The sequence below is a fragment of the Eleginops maclovinus genome, chromosome 18 (genome assembly GCF_036324505.1).
Source record: "Eleginops maclovinus isolate JMC-PN-2008 ecotype Puerto Natales chromosome 18, JC_Emac_rtc_rv5, whole genome shotgun sequence".
Lineage (NCBI taxonomy): Eukaryota > Metazoa > Chordata > Actinopteri > Perciformes > Eleginopidae > Eleginops > Eleginops maclovinus.
In genome coordinates, this window is record NC_086366.1 from 12,805,831 (window position 1) to 12,824,485 (window position 18,655).

General features: G+C 41.0%; 1 protein-coding gene across 2 annotated transcripts in view; it reads right to left on the reverse strand.

Moving 5' to 3' along the window:
- Nucleotides 1-1,297: 1,297 nt before the first annotated feature.
- rsrc1 (arginine/serine-rich coiled-coil 1) overlaps nucleotides 1,298-18,655 on the reverse strand; it is a 111,204-nt gene continuing 93,846 nt past the window's right edge. For both annotated transcript variants that reach the window (XM_063906290.1, XM_063906291.1), the window contains exons 8-10: nucleotides 6,013-6,119; nucleotides 3,726-3,833; nucleotides 1,298-1,649 (exon numbers count right to left, since the gene is read on the reverse strand). In XM_063906290.1, coding sequence (XP_063762360.1) covers nucleotides 1,557-1,649; nucleotides 3,726-3,833; nucleotides 6,013-6,119 — 308 coding nt within the window. In that variant the 3' untranslated portion in view covers nucleotides 1,298-1,556. The remainder of the gene's footprint in view (nucleotides 1,650-3,725; nucleotides 3,834-6,012; nucleotides 6,120-18,655) is intronic.

The following is an 18,655-nucleotide window of genomic DNA, read 5'->3' on the forward strand; positions in this document are numbered from 1 at the left end:
CTCTGATTGGCTCGTTATTTGAAACGTTGAACAGGCTATAATAAAAACAACAATAATAATAACATAATAACAACAACAATAATAATAATAATAGAAACTCACTCAAAAGTAAAGTACGCAAACAAATACATTTAAAAAAAGAATAATAAAGAAAAAAATGTATGTTGTTTGTTGCTGCCAATGGCAACTGCACTCCAGAGATTTCTCAAAGGTTCATCACTTGCTTCTGGACATGCACACAAACAGCAGGGGGGTAATCTAACGCAGGGTCTCTCAACTTTTACATTTGTCCCCAGGAATAATTAGACGTACCCTATTTCAATTACTTTTATAGCTATGTGAAAGCACAACACAATATAAATGTGACAGAACGACTTCAGACATTTATTAAACATTAATTAAGTTTTATAGCTTTAACAAAAGAAAAACACATTCCACCTTTAGATTGTTTATTATGTCAGTTTAAATGAATGAATCTAGAAAACGTTCCTAAACACCCTCACCCTGGTAAAGTGCCACAGACCTCACTTTAATAATCATCAATTTCACGTACCTGGTCATATCTACATTATTATTTGTTTGGTAATGAAGCGTTTGTGAAGACATTTTTGGAAAGCCATTCAACACAAGTGAGGAGGACCAACACACACACACACACACACACACACACACACACACACACACACACACACACACACACACACACACACACACACACACACACACACACACACACACACACACACACACACACACTTTACCCATGCAAAGCAAGCACTGCACATGTAGTAAAGTTACCTTTGTGTGCTTGCTTAAAAAAATAATTTTTCATCAGTAGCATTTTTTAAATACAACACTGACTATTTGGTGTTTACATGAGTGACACACAGTCCCAGCAGCAGTATAGATTTACCATCTGGCTGTTCCACAAATAGGCCTGAGTCTGGACTCTATACTGCCTTGACTCCCTGCTCGAACAGGAAAACAACATTGGATAAACATACACATACACATCTCTGAAAAATATATATCATTAGAAAAGTAAAAAACATTAAGGGCAGGTGAGCATTTTGCCCAATAGATCAGGTTACCTTAGGTCACTTCAGGTTTTTTTAATAAGTTCCTGGCTAGCCATTTGACTCATTCATCTGTATATAACTGGAAATACTGCTGTCATCTTCCTTTAAAAACACATGTTAGACATTTTTAAAGAAAAGAGTGGTGTTTTTTTTACAAGTTAATTCCCACTTAAATGTCTCTCCATCATTCAAGCACAAAAACACAAGATAGGTTTCACTAGAATTAAACCACATCCATCTTTATTACAGAATTGATGACCAAACACAAAATTGTATCAAATGCTAAATCTACATTGTGAAACACACATTTTCTAACATCCTTTCTTAATAAAAAAAAAAATGAAGCAAAACTAAGAACAGTAGCTTGTAAATGAATTCCATCAACATTACTGAAATAACAATGACCACATCAAGACCAAAAACTGTTCATTTGCTTATGTTCTCACACGTTTTTACAGCAGGAAACAAATTAGTCCATTAGGTCACAGGACTTCCCATGAGCCTCTCCTGTCGCAGAGAGATCAATCTGTTGTGCCACAGCTCCTCGGCCCTCTCCTTGTCCATGAACAACTGCAGGACAGCGTGAAGAGATATGTGAGTAAGTGATTGAAGTTAACACTGTGTTCTTTTTTTTTCCTTCTCAAGAGTGCATTTAGACAATAAAAAAAGCTATGTATAGACATAAATCACATCAGATCAAACCAAGAATTTCATAATATTTGCTCTTTAAAGGATAGAAAATGGCATCAAATAGTGGAAAACTTTGTCTACTTAAAAACACAAAAATAATGCATTTCTTATATGTGACAAAATCAAATTTAAATCTTAGACATGAGTGAGTAAATTGGTCTTTAAACATTGAAAAACTGTGAAAACTGCCCAAAGCATTACACAAGGAGCTCAAAATATTTAAATGACTGTGATCTAGGATAAGGAAAGGTGTCATAAAATCACAAAAACTAATCACAAAAGTTATCAATCAATAACAGCTTTTGTTTTAACTAGGTAGCCGACTATTCTTAACATGTCTTTGATCTCAATAGCCTTCTCAAAGCAGATGGGTGTTTTTACCAGCGCCACATTGGTTTATCTATGTGATAACTATGTGATGATAGAGAATGCTGTGTGTTGTGCAGATTGAAAAGCACACAAGGCGAATTTGGGATATTGCGCTAAAGTGACTTGACCCACACAGGTGGAATTAGTTGGCTACCACAGCGCATTTCTACTTCTTTTTTTTATTGATAAAGAGCAGTATAAGCTCTACTCCACAGTCTACTTTGGCATTTGAGTCATTACCTAACAAGGTTGTGTTACCTTACAAAACATCTCCCTTCAAGAATGTGACAGAAATGAATGAGCTGTTTCCTGGTAAGTCCATGAGCCTTGCACAGAGTTGTTGGTACAGCCCATTGACACACATTTGACCTCCGTGTGGACTCCTGGGTCGCAGTAATGATGCTCTAATAGAAGGCTGTGGTATCTTATGTGTCCTATTAGTCTCTCCCTGTCTGCTCACTTCAAAATGCATGTGAGAAACCCTTCATTTTAAACCCACAACTCATCTGTGAGCCAAGCAGTGGGTAGATAGAGAAGGCCTACACATGTGTGGTATTCTATGCAGTACATCAACAGCAGTATTGATATTGAATGTAAGCGGGCTATAAAACTGCTGCGGCGAGTGTCTGATGAATGAAGGCATCTGTTTATTAGGAAGTAACATAATGACTATGTGACCGAGAAGCAGGGCACATTTCTGTATTCACTGTGTGTGTTTGTGTGAGGGGGAGAGATAATGTCGACATCCGGGGCTATGTGTACATACTGTGTATCTATGTGATGATATGTGTCTATTATTATGCAGATTGTGGAGCAGCCCCGGCCACGTCAATCCTTCATTCCTAACCTACGCTGCGTACAGCTGCAGCGCATGTTATCTGTGTGTTACATTCAACACCAGTGAGTTCTTGTCTGTCGGTCCTGGACTGGTGTCATGGTGCTAATGAGGCTGTGTGTGTGGGATGACAGTATCTGGGCTGGGCTAATGGGACTCATCTGTTCTAATTGGAAGAGGAGCTGGAGCTGAAGCTCAGGCCGGGGCCCGCCTGGGGCATATTGCTACCATACATCAGCCTGTCTGAGGGTGTGTATGTGTGTGTATTTTGGCTGGGAGGCGTTGTGTGTGTATTTGAGGAGGTTATCTGCATACGTCAGGGCATAACTTAGTTTCCCCCAGTGGAGATAGATGACTGGGAAGCCCAAGGGAGCATTATTGGAGTTTAAAGTTTTCCTTCTCGTTTTTCATCATTGGTCTGCAGGCAGGGGAGGAGGTGATGTTAGGAGGCTGTAATCTACTATTCCGCAGTATCCTATACTATACAAGGCGCTGTATCAGAATTTGCAGGAATGGAGTAAATAGTGGTGGTGGTGGTGATTGAGGCAGCAGAGGCATTTTATAAAAAGAAAAAGTTAACTAAGTTCGTCAACCAAAGGCAAACAAGCTTCTCATTACAACAATATGTTGGCGAAAGAAAAAATGACAAAAAGTGAGATCAACTTTAGCCGTTTCAGAGGATGAAAGCTGTTCATATACAAAGAAAGTGTTACAAAGTCTGCAGTAAAGCTTTCTGCAATGGGAAAACTTACACTGGGATGGGCGAGCGAGTCAGTGTCATTGTAGACTATGGAAATAGGAAGGTCGACGTTGTGATGATCTGCGCTCTCCAATTCCTGCTTCACCTCAACTGGCTCCGTCTGTACTCAAAGAAAAACATAAAACACGCAGAAATGTGTCAAATAAAAAAACAATAACAATAAATGATGGATCCACCTACTTTTTAAATACAAGAAGAAACTTTAGAATAATAGACCAAAGCAACATTTACATATAATTGTCACACAAGGAAAAGGGAATTAAAGGCACTACCAAATGCTACAAAATCAATGACTAAATTGCAAATAGCTAAAGAACAAGGACATAATATGCCTTTATGCCTATAATTGCAATTTAATGCAATTATTTTATCATCATTTATTCCATGTTGGTATCGGACAATGTCGCTTGTAGATTTCTCTATACTAAAAATGAAAAATATAGAATGTTTGTATATTTTCATACCTTTTTATGTAGTATAAAACTGGGACAAAGGATTTAATTTTGTTTTGCAACATTAGGATTGTCCAGCAGGTGGCAGTGAAAGTCTGTCTGGAGCTGGAGACAGCAGTGTTTTGATAGGGATCAGCTTGTATCCTGAATCTGTTGTTATTGTCTCACATTATGCCCCCATGTTTCCTGCCTTATATTTTCTATAAGTCCTAATTATTTACCAGCAACTGCAGTATCTCAGTAAAGTTCCTTAATACACATTTAACCAAGAATCAAATGGTTGGCCAGTGTTTGTTACAGTTTAAGCTAAAGGAAATGTATCTTCCACTTTTTTGTATTACTGAAAAGAACAAAGGTCCTCCAATCTGTAGAGTCCAAGCTGACAGAAGAAAATGGGATATTTAGAAATAATTCTTCCTCTACCCTAGAGGTATTACATAAACAGATAATACACCTTGCATTCGGATGGATAACATGTTCTCCTTGATAAAGAAGAATATCAAAATGGACACTTTGCCAAATCCACTCATGTTTCCAACACTCTTAAAGAGCAAAGGTTCACCCAGTTGGAAAGATCAATGTATAACATATTTGGCAGGATACAAAATGTGAGTGAGATCAAAAACATATTGCTAATAAGTATCTTGATTTGCCAAAATACACAATTGTTGGTAATAATATGCTGAATATACATTTGTATCGTATACAGCTTGCTTGAAAAACAAATCTCAAAAGAAACACCGAAACAAAAGTTAACAGTGGCTAAAAAAAAGTCTTCAGTGGACACGACCTTTTGGTAAATGGCCATCAACAGTAAAAAAAAACAAACTGTTGTGATGTCAAATACAACATATAAAGGATTGCGTTGACAAAAAAGAATATTCTTTATTTTTTTATATTTAAAACCTTATATTTTCTACTTTACGGCTGTGAAGCAATTTGAAATATAAAGTATATCTATCGTTATAGTATGAAGAGTGAATGCAATGAAGAGTTGATATTCTCTTCATTGCAGGCAAAGATGTGATCTTGCAAAAAGATTAAGAACTATTCCCTACAGAGGAATAATTGTCTGGATATTTTAAGTATGACTAATGATAACTGATGAAAACCAATCAACTGTTATAAAAATGTTGTTCTTGAAAAGCTAAATATGAAAATATTGTATTTGAAGAAACTCTTTTTCTCTCTGCAAAATGTTTTGAGAGTTGATTTTACAGAATCAATCAAACTTTTTAAACATTGTGCACACAGATCAGACATAGAAGAGCTGAATATTTTAACTTGTTGAAGCAGCATTTGAACTTTGGGGTGGTAAAGGCAGAGTAAACTGTTCATGTGCAAACCGTGCAGCCCAAGCTGCAGCCACATGGGTCCTGACCTTTGTCAGGCTCACTGCGATGTGTCCCAGAGGTCTGTGCAGGTTTGCTGTCACATGTTGTCGCCTATCTTTTCAAAAACATCCATGAGACCCAACAAATCTAATTCCTGCTCCTTCAGAGACAGGAACATTTCAATAATGACTTCTGTGTTTTGTCTGCATCTGCACAACCAGAGGGGGGAGAGGGACACAGAGAGAGGAGACAGAGGATGGCTGTTGCCTGCTGTGGCTTTTGTGTGGGTGCTGCCGTTTTGGAGGCGGCGAACAGTGGAGCGCCTGATGAAACCGTCTCAGGTCGGAACAAACGGCGCTGAATGAATGTTTGATTTGGTCTGGGCTGTCTCTGGACAGACGGCACAGCTTTGCAGAGAGGGAAATTCAATAAGAGACAGAGTGAAAAGATAGAGAGAGTGAGGGGAAGGGAGAGAAAGAGGGACAGAACGCACCTTTATATCATCCCTGGATGATTTGAAAGCCTGAGGAACAAAGGAATCACTTTCGATGGCCTCAATGTCCTTTATCCTTCGCACTTGCTCCTCCAGAGAAGTTCCCTCTGAAACACATGTTACACAGAAGAGGAGCTATGAACAAAAGCGTGCACACATGTCCAGAAACACGCACAGGATCGGCCTTCCCTTGTCATTTTCTGAAAGGCACCAGATTTAATTTGGAACGGGCTTAGTTGATTGTATGTTATCTATCTGTATAATACTCCTTGACACATACAATTCAAAATATTTTATATTCCCCTATTTTAATCTTGGCCTTCTTCAAAAGAGGACTTTTACTTAGCCAAGGACATAGAGTCACCACAAAAGGCAAGTGGAAAAAAAACCCACTAACAAGATAATAGCCAGACAGTGAATTACACTTAGATAATGCATTCTAAAATAATCAAAATATGAACACAAAGTCACTGCTATGGAATTTCATTATGGAGACTAAATGGGATTAGGTTTCATACACTTTTCATGTATCAGAAAGTATTTTGCTCAGGCTTGTCCAATCAAACAAAAAGATAGAAAGGGTTTCTAGTAAATTACTCTTGGATATAAACACATCAGGATTCTGCATATCAGATAATAAATCACTTCAAGAATTCAAGAGCAGTCTTCGCAGCGTAGGAGGGCAAAAATAGGTGTGCCAGGAAAGTTAGCAACAGGGAAAAAAAGACGGAGTCTGAATGCTCCCATTATTCTCTGGCTGTCAATCTCTCCACTGATCAGTCAATATTCATCCTTCTCTCCCCCATCCATCCGTCCTCTCCTGCACTCTCCCATCTCTCTATCTGTCAATCCAGCAGACATCCATGTTTCTCTGCGCCGTTGATGTAGGCTGTGTAATGAAAGCAAGTGGGAACACACACACACACACACACACACACACACACACACACACACACACACACACACACACACACACACACACACACACACACACACACACACACACACACACACACACACACACACACACACACACACACACACACACACACAACCAGGATACAAGAACTTCCACATGTGCAAACTTACATATTTTACATATACAGTACACTCATGGCTGCCATATATACGAATATGGGGCACGCACGTGCACAAACCCACACATGTGCCTACACATACACACACACACACACACACACCCACTCACTGACACACAAAGCACGCAATTGGAGCTATTAGCGGGAATTAATTCAATCCATTAGGAGCTACAGAAAGGGTGTCACAACAGATCTTCATGGCCCTGGTGTTTAATGAATAAATGAATATTTGTTCCGGCTTTCCCAGCAAAGCCTCAAATGCTATCTCACACACACACCAGACACACACACCCTATTAAAGTTCATAATAGCACTCAAACAATCTCGGTTTTGATTTAAATGCACTGCAGGATTGGACAACTGAGTGACAAGCGGAATTAAGCCTTCCTATATGACAGACTATCAGCTTGTCATCCTCTGCCGGGAAGATGCGAGCAGAGACGCATTGCACAGCGGCTCCAAAAATAGTCATTACCTTGACTGGGCTGCTAGATGAAGTCTGAACACTGGCCCAATATCCTCCTGGAGACTGTGGCCTGTCCTTCACACCACTATCACTGCTCGCTGCATGAGAGTGCATGGGCTCGGAAGAAAGCTAACGCCTGCGACTGGCCGACAATTAATTCAGCAAAATTTAATTCACTTTTTCAATTAATTCCTCGCTGCCGTCCTTTGAGCATGAATGCCCCACATGAAAAACTACCAGACTGACACGGATCAACACACACACACACACACACACACACCCTATCTGAAAGCATCTCATTGGCAGGCCTTTCTTTGCTGGGATGTCCGTGTGCGCGCATGAATCCATTAAGACCTCAGACTTTTTGACAAACACATTATTGGTAGATAAAATGACTTCCATATGCTGTTTGTCAGATGTCAGTGGGAAAAGATATGTATTTCATGAGAAAATCAAAAATAATGGACTTTGAGTGCGGCCTAGCGAGCTTAGAGGCAGACAAAAATCAATACTCTAGCTGGGCGAGCGCACTCCGCAGCTCAGAGAGGTCAAAGTTGATATTTAATATTGACACATTATCTGGCAAATTAATTGAACAGGCCAACTCGATTGTCACCGCATTATGAAGGCTTCTCTGTCAGTGGTGAGAGGAGGATAAAGGGGAAAGCCGAGAGAGATAAAACAGACAGAGAGAAAGAGACATAAATGAGAAGAAACAAAACGAGATATTATTAAACGTACAGAACATAGTCCTTTAAATTAGGTTACTGTTAGATCTATATGGCACTGTATGCTGAATGCATTACAACCATTACTGCGAACCAGGAAATGGAATGAAAGTCAATCAATACATTTTTGTTTGTATCTGTAGATCAGAATAATGGACAGTGACCGAGCAATGTATGTTAACGTGTGTTTTGCATGTCCTGTTATGTTTGGGCCCGTGTGTGTGTGTGTGTGTGTGTGTGTGTGTGTGTGTGTGTGTGTGTGTGTGCATGTGTATAAAAGAGCCACTCAGAAAACTGACTTGCCTTCTCATTACTGAAATTAGTTGGACAGACAGCAGTGCTGATGAGTGGCTCTGAATCAATAGGCTATTGTTCTTTCTAAATAGCTGTTTGTCCACTTCATTGATTAAGACCAGAGGACGAGGAGAGAAAATCAAACCAGCCAATGAAAAGAGATTTCAGCTCATCTCCTTTAGCCTTGAAGATGAACGTTATGCAGCAGTTTCACGTTGCCTCCAGAAGAGGGCGCTGTTCAACAACACATGTCTATATATGAGAAGTAAAGCTTGACTTTCGTCTTCAGTTTGTCAATCAAGAGCAGCCGAGCTGAATATATTGCGGCTGCTGATTAATTCCGGTAATTGAGTGCACTAGCGTGCCAGCTAAATTACCGCAGCACTTGTTGTGTGGGGAAAAATAAATAAGAAGGAAAACTAACTGCTTGTTTTGTTGAGGTTTCGCAAATTGTGGCAAATCCTTGACAGTGCTTTGGAATTGTATTGCAAACACAGTCATTTAATGAATGTATTAAAAATCAAGAAAGGGCATCATTTGCTGCTGTATTTATAATGGGTAGTGTGACTTCAGCACAGTAAGTATAAGAAATATATTTGTGACGGGTCATATCAAGAAAAAAAGGGTTTAATTTAGCCAGTTTCATCAAGAAGATAATATTTCCAATTTGTCAAAAAAACAGGTTTCAAATTATAAAGATTTATTCTAAATTACATTTTGATGTATATTCTAATTATCTAACTCCCTTTAAGCAGCACAATAACGACTGCGCAAAACCTACACAAGTTTTTGGGAAACCTTTACCCAACTTTTGTAACAGAGGCCCGGCTTCCACACAAGCTCACACAGCAACATCTCTTCCCAGGTTTCAATAATGTGCCCTGCCCTCCCCACCCCCCCGTGCACCGCGGTAAAGATGTGTAATTCAATGCTCAATTTAGGCCCGTGTCAGTGGAGATTTTTTTGCCTGCTAATTGATAGAAATTAAGCCATTAATCAAGCCACTAGCTATCATTCAACCCGGGGAAGATGAATACAAACTTTCATAATAACCACCTTCCCCATTTTAGCCCTCATTAGCATTAATTTTTAATGTAATTATGCTATTCTTTTACACTGAGCTCATAAATTACTGCTCTTTTGTTGCTGGCTGGCCTTGTAAAATCCAAAGTAATGCTTTGTAGTCTGATCTTTAAGGCAATTACTGGCTTCTTCACTCTTTTATCTCCCTGCATTTCCAATAACCTGCTCTCTAATGATTTATCTCCGCTGTACCCCCCCTCCAATCCCTTTCCCCGCTCTTTCTCTCTCTGCACCAGCGGCCAACTGCCCCGCTGCCAGCCTCCGCCTCCAATCCCCCATCCGCCCACATTCTCCCCATCTCTTTACAGCAGCCCCAGATACATCAGGGATGCACACAAACACATGCACGGATGCTTGCCTCCACCAAGTTAACTATATTAACACACTCACACGTGTATTCAATATGTGTGTGTGTGCGTGGTAACTTTGTTTACTATCTCCTTTAGTCATTTTCCAGCTCGCCCTTCATTAGTGAATATCCAGCTCCAGCAATGGCGACAGCACCGGGGGAATGCCAAGGTAAGAGACTGGCGCTCCATCTCACTCTCTCTCTCTTGGCTGGTCTCCTGTGGGTCTTACCTGTAGGCTAGCTGCTCTTGTTTATGTAACCCCTGAGCTGGGCAAACACACACACATACATGCATGCACGCACAAAGGCATACACTCGCAGAGCTTGGCATCAAACAGCTGATTTAAGCTTAGCAGGGCTGCGTGCTAGGGGCGATAGAGGGGCTCCGGTCTGGCCCTGTTCTCAGCAGCAGCATCCTGGCTGCATCAAAGTCTTTACCGTAGGTTCTCCAGGCCCAAACAACAGGCTGCTCCAAAGCATGCCTGGGAATTGGACTGAACAACAACAGAAAAAAATAAAACAATAGGTTACTTATTAAAATCCGACTGATGAGATTTCATTATCACTAGCAAATGAATCTCTGTGAGACATTTCGTTTCGCGGATGAGGATTTTCATTACACCGTCACTAAAACAAATAAATTAAGAAATCTAATGTGCCGGCTTGGTGTCTGGGAATGTTGCTGCTAATGAGATATTTTGTTGATATGACAGAGAAGTTTGAGCATGTCTTACTTGGACGCAGGGCCGTTCAGCCAGACCTTTTACTTGCATGCAGAAAGTCAGACGGCGGTATTACGTTATTAAAAAGGTGTCCGGTGAGGGCCTTGGTTAGGTAATACTTTTAGACTTTATTGATTAGGGACCGCTGACAGGTTCTGATGTTAGCCCTGGAAATGCATCAAGTGGCTAATGAGCAGCTATTAGGACCATCGATTTGCTGATTTCAATTGATAGCTAGCAGGACAAAGCTGCACGTCAATATTTGCATAACTAATACCCTGCAGCTTAAGGCATTGAAAGACGAGACCTCAATGAGTAAGAGAGACAGAAAACAAAGAGGGAAACAGGAAAGCAAGAGGAGGAATGTGGATAATGAGAGAAGATATTTACAGATCAGCAACCCAGAGGCAGAAGAGAAACTATCAAAACCATCCAAATGTCACACATTTAAACCACCATGAGTTTCCTCTCCTCTGCACAGATCTGTAGGTTGTCTGTAAGGCGGCGTATCACCAATGGTGGCGTTGTAACAATGACGAGACGCTGATGCCTGTCTGATGCCTGTGGTTGCTAGGGTCAACGGGTCACAAAATGAAGGGAAATTCTGACAGGCTGAGCCAGATGTCCCGAATGTGTCCCAGAGGAGCGTACATATATGAATGTATGTGTTTGTAAGTGTGTGTGCGATTGGGGAGATGTCCAATGACAGAGCAGGTGGCTAAGCCAGTCTAATGCGTGTTCCCATGAGACCACACACGCACATAATACACACAGTCACTCATACAATACCTCCATCCCCCCACCTCCAAAAAAAGCCACATGTCTCCATAACCCACGTCTCCCAACAATACACCTTCAACCACAAATAAATACACCGGCCGAGTGATCCCTGCGGTGGTCACCTTGTTATCGTAGTGTCAACTGGTCTCTGTGGATTTCACCGCCATCGGATGCCTGTCACACATCACTAATGCTCAGCTCACTCCCTTAAACCTCATATATTGAACATCAGGTCTATAAGTTGCCTGAAATGTATTGGGGAATATCAAATATGATCCCATTCTTTAAATAACGTAGCCTTGAGCATTATTTGACCTTAGCAGATAATGGCAGGTGATATGTTTATGGTACATCTTATGTGATATCTGTTTGGCATCAGGAAATGAAGAGCAGCTGGTGAGTGAGAGTGTCACACACACACGCGCTCTTCTAGTGTCTCCTACTGATAGCGATCTCCCACTCTCCAGTCAATAAAGGTCTGAATGATGAATTAAAGACCCAAACAACCTGCTAATGACAGGATGACATGGCAGCCACGCGCTGAGCTCTGCTATCTCCTTCCACATCTTTGCTCATCCCTCCCCACTCACCACTTTGCTCTCTTCTGTCATTCAACCCTATTCTGCTCATCCATCCTCTCAACTTCCTTTCCTCAACTGACCCTGGTTCAACTACTCCACAGTATATTCCTCCCATCTGTACCACCAAATCCTGCTCCTACAATTAAATGCATATGTTTAGACATATTCTGTTCGCGCCCATAATGAAATCATGAGGAGGAACAAAAGATTGGCCATAGTCGGTCATTCCATCAATACCTCTATCCATCATACCCGATATCTGAAGCCATGGAGTGTATTTATAACAAATGGTGATGCATGTAATTGTTCTGCCATCAAACTGCACTGACTCATCTAAAGTCTTGCTAAAGTATTTGTTTGTTCACATAAGTGTCACGCAAACCTCAGAAATAACTTACGAGACTTTGATTTTGGGGGGAATTTATGCAACTCGTGCTACATTCCCCCTTTCATAAACACTGCTTTCATTTCAGCTCAAAAAAGGTAAAGCATTTCATTGTAATTGGCTCAAATGGAGAACTTACCATCTATCAGGGATGACATGTTTATTGTTGCTTTGTTGTCATTATAGCTATCACTATGATGAGTCTAAATAATGCATGCATTGCTAAAAAACAAGGGTCTACCTTTCGGGAAACTAGTGCAAACAAAGCTTAAAAGCATCTACTGTGTATTTACTGCATATAAGTCAGCTATTTATCTGAAATCCTAGCTAAGACCCGACTGCTGCTGCTGACCTGACTGCACGGTGCAAACACAGAGTGCTAACCAAAACCAGGTGTGTGTGTTTCCCTCGCCATGTGTGTGTGAGGGAGAGAAAGAGAGCAGTATGAGTGTTAGCCGATGTCCTGTGTCTGGGCAGCATCACAGAATCACATTAAATAGTGAAGCTTTCACAGGCTGAGTGGTGAGATCTTCAAGATCACAGCCACTTTCTCTGTCGATGGGCTCAAAATGCGACTGGAGGCATTTCTAACATTTAGTATTCTATTTTGTTTCATTATATTCTGACATTTTATTACAGAGCAAAAAGTAATACTTCTGTTAGTTATATGTTATTTAATGAGTCATATGTCATCATGCTACAAGAAACACATATCCCATTTCAATGTTTTAGGAAATGAGGACATTTTTGTCCATATGACATCATGAAGTAATTACTCATTGGTTAGTACTGGTTTCTTAAACACCGTCCACAAAGAATACTGTAAGACCAGCTTGTTTTTACTAAGTTTAGGAACAAAAACCCGAAAAGTATCTCTGCCTTTCCCAACAGTTCAGTCACCTTGAGTACAATAACAGCCTGTCTGTCTGTGAGACTCAAGCAGCTCTTTATTAAGCACAGTGCTGTTTTAGTGTGATTAGAATAAAGAGTCCTTCCCTGCCCTTTACCAGAAATAACATGCATTTAACTGCATTAACTTGATGGTAAACTAGGGGCTGCATGTATGTGTGTGTGTGTGTGTGTGTGTGTGTGTGTGTGTGTGTGTGTGTGTGTGTGTGTGTGTGTGTGTGTGTGTGAAAAAGTGCAGCGGTGTCCATTTTTTCGATCGCCGGCTGGTCAGCAGCTCTTTTATGAACAACTCTATAATTAGACAAACACCAAGCAGCTAATTACTTAATTGAAAGCAAGGTCTTTAAAATGAAAATGATGTAATCTGAATCCAGGAAACGCGCTCGATTCTCACAAATGCTTAAACATGGACGTCAACACACAAACGGGCACACACACTTCGTGACCTACAGTCTTCTTGACATGTAGCCATCAAGCTACCAACTCCTTCCCTTAGTTGGGTCGTAATTGATTCTCTCTTCACTCTCCTGGCTCCTGACAGGGTGTGTGTGAGTGTGTCGGTGAGAGGGGAAAAGGGACAGACTGTCTGTTTGTGTGGTCGGCTACAAACTATATTAGTAAAGGTCATGGCCGTGTGTGTGTGTCTTAGTGGTAATTAATTAGGCAAATGCCCCCCACCTCCTCCTCTTCTGACCTCAGCTGTAGACTAATAATCTTGGTCCTGTGTAATACATACACCTTTTTTACTGTCCCATTCTGCCTTAGAGTAAGGGATCATGCAACAAAAAACAAAAAACAAAACAAGAGTGACATCATCATTTGCATGTAAATCAAAATCTTTCATGGTCTAAATCACAGGAAAGAAATGCATGAGTAGTGTGGTGACTATAATATCCAGTCAGTCCTGATATGTTTGATTCCTGTCAGCTGCACTGGTTTGAGAACAAGGGGCTGGGGGGGCTGCATCAGTGTTTCACATAGCACCCTGATTATGTGTCGTATGAAATACCTGAATGAGTTGCATATGTGTCTAAATGATCGGTAGTCCTTTTCATGTGTGCTCAAATTCTACACTTTCTTCTACAAAGCAGTGCAGAAAGTGAAACACCTTTACGACAGTGTTGTGACATCAAAACAAACATGCACGCACTCACACACTCTCATGAACCTATTGTAAGCATTCCAAAGACACAGTCGTCAGACACACACTCTAAAGTGACCTCTGATGTCTAATGACAAACCTTGAGGGAGCCACCACATGGCCGCAGCCACCCAGGATGCTAGCACTGTGACCTGCAACAGTCTGTGGTTGTGTCTAATCACAGCAGTGTGACCACCCTGTTAGACTGGACCGAGTACACTACTGCTGAGTATGATCATGTCCAGACATTTGCAAGTGTGTGTGTGTGTGTGTGTGTGTGTGTGTGTGTGTGTGTGTGTGTGTGTGTGTGTGTGTGTGTGTGTGTGTGTGTGTGTGTGTCACCTTTACATGCTGGGAAGGTTTCCAGTTAGAGTGGGATAATAATACTTTTATCTCCATGTAGTAAAGCTACAATACTCCTTCAGCAATATTTAAAAAAACAAGATTTATATCAATAATTTGCAAAAAATATATATTTGTTGTGAGCGTAGCATGCGTAGCATTTAAAAATAGATCATCCAATTTTTTTCAGTTTAAACATATATAAAACATAAACACATTTTCTAATTCAGTATGCCATTTAAACCAGTATTTATGACACTCTCCTAAACCTAAAAAGGGTGGACTGGAAATACGGAAAATAAATCAGCCTGGTGACTCAAGCAAGGTTGCTGAACACACATTGGTCTACTGGTACCGGGTTAATTGATAAGGGTGACCCAAGAAACGATTACCAATCACAGAGGGCAAAAGGGTGCTGTCAATCATCCGTCCACTTGACCTGAATGAACACATGTTGGAAGCGTGCATGGTCAATCTGTGTGTGATCTAGCCTATGGCAGAGATATCTAGGCTGCTATCAGGTCAAACATGTAATTCCATAGATATCCTTATAGAAATGATTAAGCTATAAGCTCCATAGCAGCAGAACCGACAGCCACACTGGGCAGCATCAGCATCCCATTACCCCGGGACAACAAAGGGTCACGTGGGGTTAGCAGAATGCGGCATGTGCCTCCACCCAGTGCTGAACACACATCGCAGCGCTTAGGACAGGAGGTCACCTAATCACCTTGCCAAGCCATCTCTGAGGGAGGAAAAGGGGAAGCGAGAGGTAGGGGGGCCAGGGGGGAAGAAAAAAAATCAACTTTAAATTTGCAGTGATGAAAAATCAATAAAGCAGTAATTGCTTGGCTTATCACCGTGCAACGAAACAAATTGGGAGGAGAAGGAAAGCAAGGAGAGGGCTGGCGTCCATGCTGCACGCCAGGGCTTTTTTGGCGGAAGCGTCTGGAGCTGAACATAGCACGGGAGGGGGAGAGAGAATGAGAAAGAGAAAGAGAGAGAGAGAGAGAGGGGGAGAAAGAGGGAGGAGAGGAGTTTGGGCTTCATTGGGCCAAGGCAAGGAAAAAAGGTCTCCTCGTGATAATTAAATCTTCTCACACTGATTTTCTGCCAAATTTATTTCCCTAGGGACCATAACTCTGATTCAGTGCTTACAAGCCTTGCATAACTAATCATTTCAACGTGGGGGCAACCACAAAACCTGAATGAATTCAGAAAGAGGATGAAATAAAGAAGAGAGATGGCTAGACTGCACTATTCATCTCTAAATCAATTATTATTTAGGCAGGACAAAAATCTGAAATGAGTTTGGAACATTCTTCGGTGGGGTTCTGTTCAAAAGCAGTCCTTTAGAGGGAGAGTGATTGTCAACGTGCTCTCTGTTACACTTTTTCTGCAGAGCTATACATGCAAAAAAACATCCTTTAATTCCTGGAACAAATGGACGCCATAAAGCCAATGAAGTGTCGGTTCAATATTCCTCCGACGGTTCCTGGCATGATTGTGTTGAACATAATAACACAACAAATAAGACCATTTATCTGAAGTAACGACAGGAGATGAGGCTCACTCCACTAATCAATACCGAATCGATACAAACCAGATTTTCTTACATCAAAATCACTGAGACAGATCTTTCTTCAGCGCAGAGTGCACAAGAGCAATACAGTGTCTCCCTCGAGCCCTGGGGTGGATCATATAGCCGCTGGAAAGAATACAGTTTAAAAAAAAAGGTATAAAGCTCTACCTGAGAGAGGATGCTGGGAACTATAATTATAGCTTGGTATAATTCAGACACTCTCCTCATTGAATCCTCATGTTTTAGTTAATGTGATGAGAACATGGGACACCAGATCACTTGTGTTTACCAGCAGATAAATTTCACCGCTTGTCCTTCAAGTGGCAGCCTCAGCAGCGGTGATGCTGCTCGGCGAGGTAGCGTGGCATGCCACTCCATGGCCTCGGTAATTAAAACATTTAAAGCAGAGCCAGCCCCCCTGTGCTCCCGGGGTGTGATATGGGGGTCACGCGCCTGTAGATTCTAATTTGCGCACCATTTGTATTCATGACAGGCACGTGCTAAATATTTAACAGCAGCCCGGCAGGAGTTTTGTATTGTTAGGCTTTCCAGGTCAAATAATTTGATTTCAAGGCAGATTACATTAAGCGTCAATGTCCAAGCCACCACTTTCACTTGCCTCTCATTTCCTGTCTTTTATTACAGCCGAGATAGGCCAGAACTGAAGGGATATGGCTTTGGATTATACAAGAGCTTGTTATCCGCGGATTAGTTATTATTTTCAATTAGAAAAGGGATCACATCGTTTATTATGGAAGCACACACGCCCACACTGGTATTGTACGCAGACGCTTGCATGCAGTGCGGAAATTTTAGCTGACAAATTGTAGCTCAAATTGTTCAGTCGGGCATGTAATAATCACAACTTCCAAAAGAAATACCATTTTAAGCAAATGATATATATGCATCCTTAATGATATGTCACTTCTGTTGAGGCATCCTTCAGTAGGAAAAGATGTGTGTACTTTCCTTTTTTATACATGTCGAACAACTAAGGCAAGAAACCAAATCCAGACATTTTTGGTTCCAGCGGAGGCTCTATGGTGATTGACAACAGAGCTAGTTAAACGGTGATGAGGCATTAATGGATGCTAGGTCGAGGAAGTGAGGGGGGCGAGAGTGAGCGGGAGGGGTCTGCGGCTGAATATTTAATGGTCATATAATTCCTGAACACAGACACACACAGACAGGTACACACCCAACCCGTGACCTGTCCTACACACCGCGTAATTAGGGAAACAGTCCTTTCGTTTAACTGCCAAAAGAGCAAACGGTAGGTATATATTCCCATAATGATATGGGTTAAAGAGCTATTATACGTCTCATTAAAATATATGATCTCCCAATCTGGTGGTGGTTTGAGGTAATGGGGACAGAGCGGCATAAGGGCTGAAATACCATCCGCAGGCTACAGGCTTGTGTCCAATTCATATCTGCATAATTCTGTGTCGCAAAGTGGCTGCACAAATGAAAAGATGTTTCTGTCAGTGCCCCACGAACGACACTTGAACGAGTGTGTGGGAATGAGCTGAGGTTATCAAGCTTTTGACACCAATTTTCACATCAACTGGTTGACGTGTTAACTTTCCCTTTAACTGTGCTGTAAATTTAGTATGTTAAGAAAAGTAAGGGGAATTAAAACAGGGTCGTATAAAGCATTAAACACTTCAACACGCACGCAGAAATACACACAGAAACACACAGCTCCTGACAGATATCTCATTTTTGGTTCAATATAATTCTCTTTGAATTTTATATCATGTCAGTTGAACAAAACTCAGATCAAATCATGATGGGCGCTGGAAAAATAATAAAGGACATTCCTCACCATACATTTTACAGACAAAACCCTATCAAAAATAACCATAGTCACATTCTTCAAAATAAACTTGAATTATACATTAGAGGCCTATACATTTCATTTCCTATGATGACTCACTTCTTAAATATTTGTCCTGTTTATTAAAAATGTGACCAGCAATTGCGCTTAAGTTTTAAATCATCAGCTATATTATTGAAAAGCACATCACAAGTACGTTAAGCACTAAAAGCTGTTGGCAGGGCTGCTTAGATCTAACTGTAATTTAACACAGAGCAGGATCGTATGGTACAAAAGGTATAGGTCTTTAAGTTAAGCTTGGTAAGTGATTGCTAATGTCCGTAATTCCTTATATTCAGTTTATC